General features: G+C 39.2%; 1 protein-coding gene across 1 annotated transcript in view; it reads left to right on the top strand.

Annotated features, from left to right (window-relative positions):
- LOC108570334 (collagen alpha-1(IV) chain) overlaps positions 1 to 11399 on the top strand; it is a 98545-nt gene extending 87146 nt beyond the window's left edge. The window contains exons 14-27 of the mRNA XM_017932175.1: positions 583 to 776; positions 1062 to 1268; positions 1357 to 1462; positions 2672 to 3216; positions 3904 to 4102; positions 4335 to 4516; positions 5986 to 6085; positions 6421 to 6606; positions 7199 to 7491; positions 7812 to 7890; positions 7980 to 8150; positions 8873 to 9058; positions 9539 to 9831; positions 10682 to 11399. Coding sequence (XP_017787664.1) covers positions 583 to 776; positions 1062 to 1268; positions 1357 to 1462; positions 2672 to 3216; positions 3904 to 4102; positions 4335 to 4516; positions 5986 to 6085; positions 6421 to 6606; positions 7199 to 7491; positions 7812 to 7890; positions 7980 to 8150; positions 8873 to 9058; positions 9539 to 9831; positions 10682 to 11167 — 3227 coding nt within the window. The 3' untranslated portion in view covers positions 11168 to 11399. The remainder of the gene's footprint in view (positions 1 to 582; positions 777 to 1061; positions 1269 to 1356; positions 1463 to 2671; positions 3217 to 3903; positions 4103 to 4334; positions 4517 to 5985; positions 6086 to 6420; positions 6607 to 7198; positions 7492 to 7811; positions 7891 to 7979; positions 8151 to 8872; positions 9059 to 9538; positions 9832 to 10681) is intronic.

Genomic DNA, 11399 nt, shown 5'->3' with positions numbered 1-11399 from the left:
TTGGGTCAGTAATTTAAAAAAAATTTTAATTTGTGATTTTAAATAAATGGTCAGTATTTAAAATAAATCATCGGTACGTGATATAAGTGGACAGTATTACATGCATGATTAATGAAACAATTGTCAGTATTTTTGTGAAAATATTAACAAACATAATAATTTGCCGGTGTTTTAAATAGATGTTCAATGTGCATAATAAAATATCGAAAATTTAAATTTTACTGACCAAGGAACAAATCAATAGCGACCGAATAAAGAAAATTGTACCGACAAAATGCTGATAATTAATTATTTATACCGATGGAAATATTCATCTTTATCGACTGTTTATTGTAAAAAATACTTACTGTTAATTTTAAAAAAATACCGACCAAATAAATAGATGTGGATTATAAAATATTACAGTTGAAATTGGTAAATACGAATAATTTAACTTACAGCACAGACTTATTCTACTGAAATGAGTAATTAGAAGTAACCTTGCCTCGTTGATTTATCGATGCTTAGAACATCTTCCAATTATTCAAACAACTTGCAGTTACCGTTCAAGTAACGGTGAATTTCTGACTGAAATTCTTGCAGGAGCGGACGGTCCTAAAGGACGTCAAGGTCAGATCGGTGTCGAAGGTTACCCAGGACAACCAGGACATCCTGGGGTTCCTGGTGCATCACTTTCGGGTCCTGTAGGATTCCAAGGATACCCTGGAATGCCTGGAGATCAAGGCCCACGCGGTCCAGCGGGTGCTCCAGGACCGATGGGACTTACCGGGCTTCCGGTGAGTGTACAAGAAGTAAACTCTGATAAGTGGAAAATACGAAGTACAAAAAAGAAGGAAAAATACTTTATTCACTACGTTAACTTGTTAAGGCGATTAAATTCCTTATTGCACAAGGAAAATATTTTTCAAACTTGAACCTACTTTTCACAAGAAGAAATTTGATTTTTATACTCGTGAAGATTCATTAGACAGATATTTCTAATTTCGTATTTTCGTTATCAGAGAATTTTTAATCGAGAAATAAATCCTCCACATAGGTGATTACCCGTTCGATATTTCCAGGGTCGCGCAGGGAATAAAGGTGATCGTGGTGAGCCAGGTTCGAATCAAACCTTTGGCGACTATGGGCTACCAGGTATGTTTGGTGAAAAAGGAGACTACGGTGAAGCTGGACCAAGAGGTCGTCCTGGTAGAATCGGAATAGGCGGGCCAAAGGGTAACAAAGGTGGCAAGGGTGCACCTGGTTTCGAAGGACAACCTGGTCTTCAGGTATAATCGCAGGTTTTTTAATAGAAATACAAGAGAGTACAGGTAACGTGTGATTTCTCGAGATTAAAGTGAGAAAATCGATCAACAGGGAGCTAAAGGTGTACGAGGAGATACTATTCAAGGAGTTAGAGGACTTCATGGATTAACCGGCCAACCTGGAATGCCTGGAAAAGTGGGAGACGTTGGTACTCTCGGTACGACAATTTGATATCTACAAATTTTTCTAGCAGATCGCTTTGAAAGGTCTTCCTACTGCGACGGGTTTAAAAAATTGATTTTTCTTTGCATTTTCTTATAGTTTGATACCTTGAAAATATGTCCACCAGGCCAGTTACGTTGGTTGACTTAAAAGCTAATTTATGTCAGATTTGCTACACTAAATTTACAAATTTATAATTTGTCGGCCAGTTATGTTAGGATATAATAATTGAAAAACTGATTTATGTCAGATTTGATACACTAAATTTACAAATGATACCTTTGAAATATTTCGCTCTTTTTGACAAAATAATTGTCTCATCTCGATAGTGATCTGCTTTCACATAATCCCCGCATGTTTTGCGAATAATCGGTACCACTATTAAAGCGTGTAAAACATGCATGTACATTGTTGAAATATCATTGGCATTCGGAATTTGTTAAGTTTGCATTTCCTCACGTGTATACTACAATAGGGAGAACGCGTGTATCGAGAGAGGCGTGTTCGTTGCTTGTTTATTGCGTTCATGCGTTACTACTAATCCTTGTTTATCGTGACCTAACAGTTCCATGAATTGTCGAAATTGTTTCGAAAGGGATGCACCGTAGAGAATCGCTCCATATGCTGATTAGATTTCCTCATGCATTTTAAAGTAATCGGATTTAAATAGCGTTAATTGCCGTTAAACAATATAATTCATGTGAAGAATGAAGAAAATAATTTAAAATATTATTACATATTTTTCTTCTCAAAAATTGCATAATTTAGCGATCACCGTAAAAACTGACAAACTAGAAAAATTGGGGACTAGGGGAACACTGAAAAAATATTTTTATTGCACAGTAACATTGACAATATTCTATAATATTCCAAAAAAATCTATCAAAGAGATATCCTAAACACCAAATTACTGTAAACGTACACAACATTTCCGTTGCGGCAGAATTTTAGTACGCAACGTGCAAATTTTGAACCGCAAAATTGATTATTTTCGCGTGTATCGTTTTAAAATTCTTATAGAAGTGCCTAAAGCATTAAATTAAGGTGAAAATGCACAGTGCGAGAAAATTCTCCAAACGCCTCTAGGCGCCAATAGCAACAAAACTGTCGACAAATTAAGAAAAAGAAAAACAATTGAATAATTCATCAAAATCGCCTGTAAAAAGCATCGAAAATACTTCTAAAACACATGAATCCTTTGCAGGTCTCGACGGACCACCTGGGTTCGACGGAATGAAGGGACTGAAGGGAGAAGTCGGTTTGATTGGACGTCGAGGTGGCGACGGTGACGATGGACCAATGGGTTACCTAGGCAGAGACGGTTTACCTGGTATGCCTGGCCGACCTGGAATGGACGGTGATGTTGGTGAGACTGGCGAACATGGTCCACCTGGCTGGATCGGCCTCGAAGGATATCCCGGACCAATAGGACCTAAGGGAGAGGGAGGAGTAATTGGTACACAAGGTCCTCCAGGAAGGTTAGGACAACGTGGATACAAAGGAATCCCTGGAGACCCTGGTCCAGACGGTTTCAAGGGACTTCCGGGTGAGAACGCGTTCAGCGGACAACAAGGCGACATAGGTGAGCCTGGTTTCATGGGCGAAGTCGGAGCTCCTGGATTCCCCGGCGTGGATGGACGACCTGGTTTACCTGGTGAGCCAGGTTTAGCTACCCATGGGTTCGATGGTCTACCAGGAGAAAAAGGTGAATCTGGTTATGACGGATTCAATGGAATACCTGGTCTAAAGGTAAGTTGCTCGCTAATGAGACAATTTGTTGTAATTTTAGAAAAGTTTCTTTATTTTCTGTTACTCCGTTGATTGGTTTCTGTGATTTTATTAGTACGGGATTTGAATGATTATTATTCGTGCTCTATTAGATCCTCCTGAAAGTTCCCGCGGTTTTAGCCAATTAGAATTTTTATATACCCAGAATTAACCCTCGTACGACAATTGCAGGGTCATTTTGACTCAACGGCGATAAAGTCAGACGGCTCGGATTACGTTTGGTACAGGAAATACACCTATTTTACGTATCAAATGTAAATCACTTATGCACAATTCCTTCTTAAAACCCGTGTACGATAGAAACGTTTCTCTGGGTCAAAATGACCCTGCATTCGTCTCCCACGTCCGTCTAAAACTACTCGCCTTCCGAGGGTTAATTCTCCTGTAACGCGTTGACAAAAGTGTACGGAACATTACAGAGATGTTCTAAAAGTATTAGATCCTCTGAAATATTAGAATTTTTCGTATTGGACGTTGCAAAAATAAATTTTAAATAAAAAAGTTTTTTTCCAAGTGAACGACTTAAAACCGCGGGAACTTTCAGGATGATCTAATACTTACAAATTCATTCTGACGAGAATGTTTACATTAAGGAACCTCAAAAAATGTGCAGTATTGCTAGAATGTGTTAATTCTCTTTTAATAAAGGGAGAAATAGGCGACATGGGACCAGATGGACTGAAAGGAGAAAGAGGAGACTGGGGATTCAAGGGATGGCCTGGATTCATCGGTAGAAACGGTAAAAACGGCCCGAAAGGTGAACGAGGTCTAACGGGACAACGTGGTTTCAATGGTACCAAAGGTGACAGAGGATTGGACGGTGATCCTGGTCAAATGGGTATGCCAGGTAAGTTTCACAGTTTCAAATACTATAAATCATCTCGCTTGAAATCATAAGAAATCAAACCAAACATATATCACATTGATAATTCTTAAATACCGTCCAGATTATCAGTCTACAGTTCGAATGTTCAACGAATACCGTCGATATCTGTCACATTTTCACCGTTTAACTGCAAAGTATTCGAAAAGTGGAATACAGGTTAAGGTATCGCACTCTGCAAATTTTGTTCTTTAAGGTCCCAGAGGATTGCCCGGTTTGACGGGAACACCGGGACCGAAAGGATTCGTTGGTGAACCTGGTCTGCCCTCGTACGCCGAAGCAGACAAGGGTGATTTCGGAAATCCTGGTCTTAACGGAGTACCCGGCGAAAAAGGAAAACGGGGCGATGAAGGTTTAACAGGATTACCTGGTCGCAAGGTGAGCACACACTGCTGAACACACGCGTATAATTTTTTCAATCATTTGTCATCGCCTGAGAAAATTGAAAATTAAAAATGGACGAACGGTGAAGAATGAGCGAAACTATTCGCTCGTTAAGGGTGTCTTTATGGAACCGAATTGAATAAATTCATGTTCGTAAAGTACAGACACCGTGATCCACGGTCTACTTGACCCTTTGACTACTGGCCACTCAGAAGTAAAGTGCTCGCTGTGTAACGAAACATGTTTAGGAATTAAGTTACCGGTATAATTCACTTATTTGATCGATATTCTGTATTTTATATTTATAGAACGAAGGATGTATAAGGTGAACCATGTGATCGTGTTTGAAATTTTGCTGTTAGTGGGCAGATAGATATTTTTTTCTTTGTTGTATATGGTTCGAAGAAGCCCCTATTTTATCAGCTTTTTTAACCATTTGAAGTTCTATGTCGTATCGAATATTGTCTTCAGATATCGTAGAACGATAAATTATAAATTATAAACGATAATAAACCATTTTCTTATGCATTTTAGTGCTGAAATTTAATATTTTATAGCTAATATTACGCTGAAATATTGAAATAAAGAGTGTCGCCAAGTCCAGTGCTGACTAACTGGACTATTCGGACCGCAAAGGGTTAAATTTTCTAGATCATCTTCAGCTTTTTACAAGAAAATCTACAATTCTTTTACATCAAAAAATATTTTGTTCTTCATCTGAAGTTTATCTACAAAAGAAACTAAAGATAACCTTCAGCCAAGTATTCTACAATCATCCTAAGGACCTCTTTAACACGTTAAGCGCCATGTCAGTCACCGGTGACTGACACTATACTTTCCGTTCGGACCGCGTCAGTCACCGGTGACTGACGATATACTTTCCCGTTCGGACCGCGTCAGTCACCGGCGACTGACACTATACTTTTCGTTCAGGCCGTGTCAGTCACCGGTGACTGACGATATACAATTAAAAAAATTATATCCTTCTATTGATAAATTTTAAATAATTTGGAGATCATAAAAGAATGTACCTAAATGTTACTTGTTACAAAAAAAAAGTTTTAATGAGTATTATTAAAACACATGTAGTCTTATCGCAACCTTACACAGATCTCCGGCCGCCAGCATATCGGTGAAATCGGATATCGCGGGCTAAACGGAAAGGAAGACAAAACAGGCTTGGCGCTTAACGTGTTAAACCCTATTATGCGAAATAAAGAACGTTCCGATCGATCCACTAACGACAGAATAATTTCGAATGATCCCGTTACGCGGTTCATCCTGCGTAATATTTAAAAGCGAAGATAGCGTGATCGATTACTATTGAACGGCTATAGACGCTGATAGCAGTCATTGGGTCAAATAACGACCAACTTGTTTATTCAATTTACGTGAGAAATCCGATCGAAATGATAACGCAAGGGGATTTAACTTATAAACGAAAGTCAATGAAATGATTCCAGGGTGAGAAAGGTGACGTGGGATTGTATGGACCCGATGGATTCCCAGGTATATCAGGATCCCCTGGTCCACAAGGTGACATAGGACCTCCAGGTTACCCAGGTAAAAATAAAGCACATTTCTGATTTCAAACAGTACGATTAACCCTCGTACGCTTCTCGGGTGAAAATTCACCCATAGCCACTTTCCAGATCCTGTACTATGCTTGATTTCTTTCTGAATGTGTTACAACTTCGTGTATTTGAAATTCACAAATTTAACTAACTTTCAATGAAACGTAGTGTAAAAGATTACCAATAACGTCAAGCAAAATATAGAGCGACAATGGGTGAAATCTCACCCGAGGATCTCTTGCGTAACTATTTCTGAGGAACGTACGAGGGTTAAAAGCAAACGATCTCCGATCGAGTATTTATATTAATTATATTATCATTTAGGATTACCTGGTATATCCCCGGAACCTGGTGAACCTGGACAACCTGGATTGGACGGAGCACCTGGTATTCCAGGAATTCCAGGTCAAAAAGGCGCTCCTGGGGAATATGGATACACTGGTCCCAAGGGAATTCAAGGAGACATTGGTTTTACCATTCGTGGTCAGAAAGGACTTCCGGGAGATCGTGGTAACCACCCATTTTTTTCTTGAATGTAGTCACAATTTCACGAAACATTATTTTTCGTACATTTCGCATTTTTATCCAAGTGTTACAAATTCACGCTGTGAAATCAAATTGAATCTTCGAAACTGCAACACTCTTCTGATTTTTAGCAACTTGAAACAGAATTTTGCGAACTTTAAGCAGAAGTTTAATAAGGAAAAAATATATAGTATTCGCAAGTTTAGATAAAACCGCAAAATTGTGTTTGATAAATCTAGAACAATTCAATTAAATCAGAAAACACTTTAACTAGAACTCTTGAAGAGAAAAATGCGTTCACATGGTAAAGACAATAATTTCACTTTAAATTAATTAAATAAATTATCAAATACACGATATAGCAATCTTTATATTACCAAATATATTTTTATTAATTATTATAACTTCAATTGGAGTTACTTTTTTTAATTTCGTAAGAACGTGAAGTTTTAGCATATATTGAAACACAGAATGATCTAAATAAAGTTGATTTTAAAGAATTATTACAATAAATTCATTTCTAAAGAATGACTTCTAATTAAGTTCTAATTAAAGTTTCGTGCATTTTCATGTTTAGGTGCACCTGGTTTCGACGGCTGGCCCGGTATTCCAGGATTGAAAGGGATGCCAGGTCTTTCTGGCCTGAAAGGACCAAAAGGCTATATGGGAGACCGCGGAAAACCTGGATACTCGATTGCAGGACGACCAGGAGATCTAGGATTGCCTGGATTAGATGGCGACAACGGAGCAAAGGGACAAATAGGTGATTTCGGTATTCCAGGATTTAATGGACCACCAGGACCAAAAGGAGAACACGGTGATTATGGACAACCTGGTTACCCTGGTCCAGCAGGTCCGCCAGGACCAAAGGTTCGTCATTTCAGCCATTATTACGTTCAATATACAGGGTCGGCCACGTAAAACAACCACCTAATTATCCTCTCTAGTTACGGTGCTACGAGACAATTTTTATACGTAATTTAAATAATTTCAAAAGGTGAATAAGGTCGGAAATCGGAAATTGTCATTTCAGGGTGTGTTGCCTTTTAAGTAAAATTCTAAATAAATGTTAACATCCTGTGAAAATGAATCTAACGCCAAAATTAATAATAAAATACGTTCAAAATGTACATTTGCTATCGGCAGAAAAATAAATATCAATCAGAAAATTTTAACTGTTCACTTCACAGGGGCCAAAAGGAGAACGTGGATTCTCACATTTCCCAATGAAAGGTATGCCTGGTGATAGAGGACCCCCAGGACTGCCAGGTAACAAAAACGAAACAGAAATAATAGAAAATAACTGAATGTAATAATAACATAATACAATGAAATAATGCGAATGATTCTTGATACAGGTTTCCCAGGGGTAGAGGGAATGAAGGGAGAACCAGGATATGATGGAATACCAGGACAAGAAGGAGAACCTGGAATGGCTGGACGTGTAGGTATGCAGGGCCCAGACGGTGATGAAGGTGCTCCTGGTTATTCTGGTTCACGCGGTTCCGTTGGAATACAAGGTCCTGCAGGTGAGGAACTAACTACTAATTAACGAAATACAGCTGTTAACCCTTGTGTAGGCAAATCAAAATATTCACAGTTGTTCGAAACTTTCATATTTAAAATTGTTTGCACAAATTTTTTTATTCTGGAAACCTATATCGACGTAAAGATGGGGGAAAAATGGGGATCCAGAGCGATTTTATGATACTTTCACAAGAAAATAAAACACTTTTGAAGGACAATACAGAAATGGATTCTCGATTGTATATATAAGGGTTAATGATAATGGACACGTTAAGCGCCAAGCCTGTTTTGTCTTCCTCTCCGTTTAGCCCGCGATATCCGATTTCACCGATATGCTGGCGGCCAGAGATCTGTCTAAGGTTGCGATAAGACTGCATGTGTTTTAATAACTCATTAAAATTTTTTTTTTGGTAACAAGAAATATTTAGGCACATTCTTTTATAATCTCCAAATTATTTAAAATTTATTAAGAGAAGAATATAATTTGTTAAATTGTATATCGTCAGTCACCGGTGACTGACGCGGTCCAAACGAAAAGTATACTGTCAGTCACCTGTGACTGACGCGGTCCGAACAGAAAGTATAGTGTCAGTCACCGGTGACTAACATGGCGCTTAACGTGTTAAAGGTTGCACGGAAGTATCTAACGAATACTAGGAGAAAAGAATTATTAAATAGGTAATGTTGTATTACAAGTATAGAAATGTAAATTGTGAGTTTGTAGGATATCCTGGATTACCAGGCGCGCCAGCACCACCGGCGCCAGGACCACGAAACAGAGGCTTCTACTTTGCTAGACATTCGCAATCTGAAATGATACCAATATGTCCGAAGAACAGTGTGAAACTCTGGGACGGTTTCTCCTTGCTACACATAGTGGGCAATGGAAATCCTTACGGGCAAGATCTTGGTAAGAAGGAATAAGGAAATGTCGGACAGTTCACTTATTGTTAGCAAATTAAATGTAAATGAAAATGTGCTTCGTCTGTAAAGGATAATTTGAAATTCATCGAGATGAATTTCAATCTACGACTCCTCAATCTTTAAAAGGTTGTATTTTTTCGGGACAATTTTGAAATCCAAAAAATGATACGTATCTCTTACATTTTTCATATTTGATAATCACACTCTTAGGCTGGTATGAACTTTGACATGTGAACCGTTAATATTTACAAATTCAGAATTCATGAGATGCAACATGTTACCACCATTTTTCAATCCACAATTCTCAATCTTTGAAAAGTTGCATTTTGTCAGAACAAATTTATATCCAACAAATAATGAGAAATTGTGAAAAAATGTTATCTCGTATAATCGATTTTACAAGAAACATACGACGAGTAACATGATTCGAAAATATCGCTACTTCCAATGGATTCATTCCCTTCAGGTGCCGCCGGAAGTTGTCTCAAGAAGTTTTCCACCATGCCATTCATGTTCTGTAACATCAACAACGTGTGCGATTACGCGAATCGTGAAGATTACAGCTACTGGCTGAGCACGACAGAACCCATGCACATGTCAATGGCGCCGATACCGGCACCGGAAGTCGGCAGATACATCTCCAGATGTTCCGTTTGCGAGGCTCCAACTCGGGTGATCGCAATTCACAGTCAAACGATGTCTATACCACAATGTCCGGGTGGTTGGGAGGAACTTTGGGTCGGATACAGTTTCCTAATGGTTGGTATACATTCTAAAAAGATGTTCGCTCGCAATGGCTTTAAGAAATCGATTCGTTTTCAATTTTCTATTAAAGTAGGTATTCTGCTGAAAGAATTTTTGACAAATTCCAAATATTAGTTAGAAATTTCGAACATCATAGTTAACTAGACGTTATTTTGAATTTAAAAAAAAAGCAATAATAATAAAGCATAATATATCACTTAAAATGCCGGCTATTTTGTTGGAAACGACTTAAAGCGCCGCAATATTTACGAGTTTTGCAGAAACATGCACTTTTACAAAATAAAATTAAATAACTCGGGCAAAACACCAAATTTCGATTCAGAAATTTTGCATAGTGCTTACTACAGGCACAGCGATGATTTTTAACGATATAAATATTCAGCCACTTGCTGTTCAAGGGATATCATATTTTTTTCTGCACAAACGTGTAAAAACGCATTTAGGTGGGCCCGGCGCTTAACCCCTTAACTTATAGCAACGTCTCAGACTCGTGTCAGAGATTCTGGTGAAGATGTGATAAAAATCGTTATATTAGTAAGAAAAATTCATTGTACTCCTAACTTTCGTTTGAATTCGTAAGACTGAGGACTACTAAGGCTACTACTGATACCGTAGTAAAACAGCAAAATGGCCGACGCTTAGATGCACAGTGAGAAAAGAAATCATACGTTAAGGGGTTAATCGCTAGTCCACATATTACGCCTTAAAGTGGCTCCGGCGCTTAAAGTGATATTACGCTTAGAATAATGAAAATTTTCTTGTGGTCCCCTGAGCAAAACATGTCAATCTATACTATCGTAACATGACAATGACTATACTATCCACGAATAACCAAACTTTTCAGCACCGAGACGCCGGTGCAGGCGGAGGCGGACAGTCTCTGGTCTCTCCCGGCTCCTGTTTGGAAGAATTCCGCGCCAGACCGTTCATCGAGTGCCGTGGTTTGGGCACGTGCAACTACTTCTCCACCGCCACGTCGTACTGGCTGGCCACGATCAAGGAGTACGAGATGTTCCGTACGCCGATACCGCAGACGTTGAAGAGCGACCACACGTCGCGAGTGAGTCGTTGCGCGGTGTGCCTCCGCGGACATTCCACCGCTTCTTCGCAGGGCGGAACGTTGAAGCCTTTCCAGTCGAACGGCGAGAGGGAAACGGCCGGTAACATTCAGTACGCGCCGTACTATCCTCGTCAACCGGAGTATTACTATCAAAGGCAACCACCTACGGGCAGAGCGAGAGGATCGGGCAAGAACGTACCTTATCACTATCGGAAAAGAGGTCGACAACGTAAGCCGGAACGAACGAACGAGACACCGAATAAGGCTTAAAAAAAAAAGAAGGAAAAGATAATCGACGTGACAGGCATGATCCAGTGACGTTTGGAAGAGGAGCAACAGCGAGTCTGTGTGTATATAACAAGATACGTTCGGAAACCTGTTAGTTAAGTTATCCCGTGTCTAATTCCGTGTGGCGTTACGGTGATAACGAGAGGAGAGGCGTGCAGCCAATCGTGGTTTATTTTAATGCCAAAAAATACGACTATGGGGAAATAAACTTCGC

Source organism: Habropoda laboriosa, unplaced genomic scaffold (genome assembly GCF_001263275.1).
Source record: "Habropoda laboriosa isolate 0110345459 unplaced genomic scaffold, ASM126327v1 scaffold68, whole genome shotgun sequence".
In the NCBI taxonomy this organism is placed as follows: domain Eukaryota; kingdom Metazoa; phylum Arthropoda; class Insecta; order Hymenoptera; family Apidae; genus Habropoda; species Habropoda laboriosa.
Note: the sequence above shows the minus strand (reverse complement) of the source record. Positions and strands in the feature narration are given on the sequence as shown.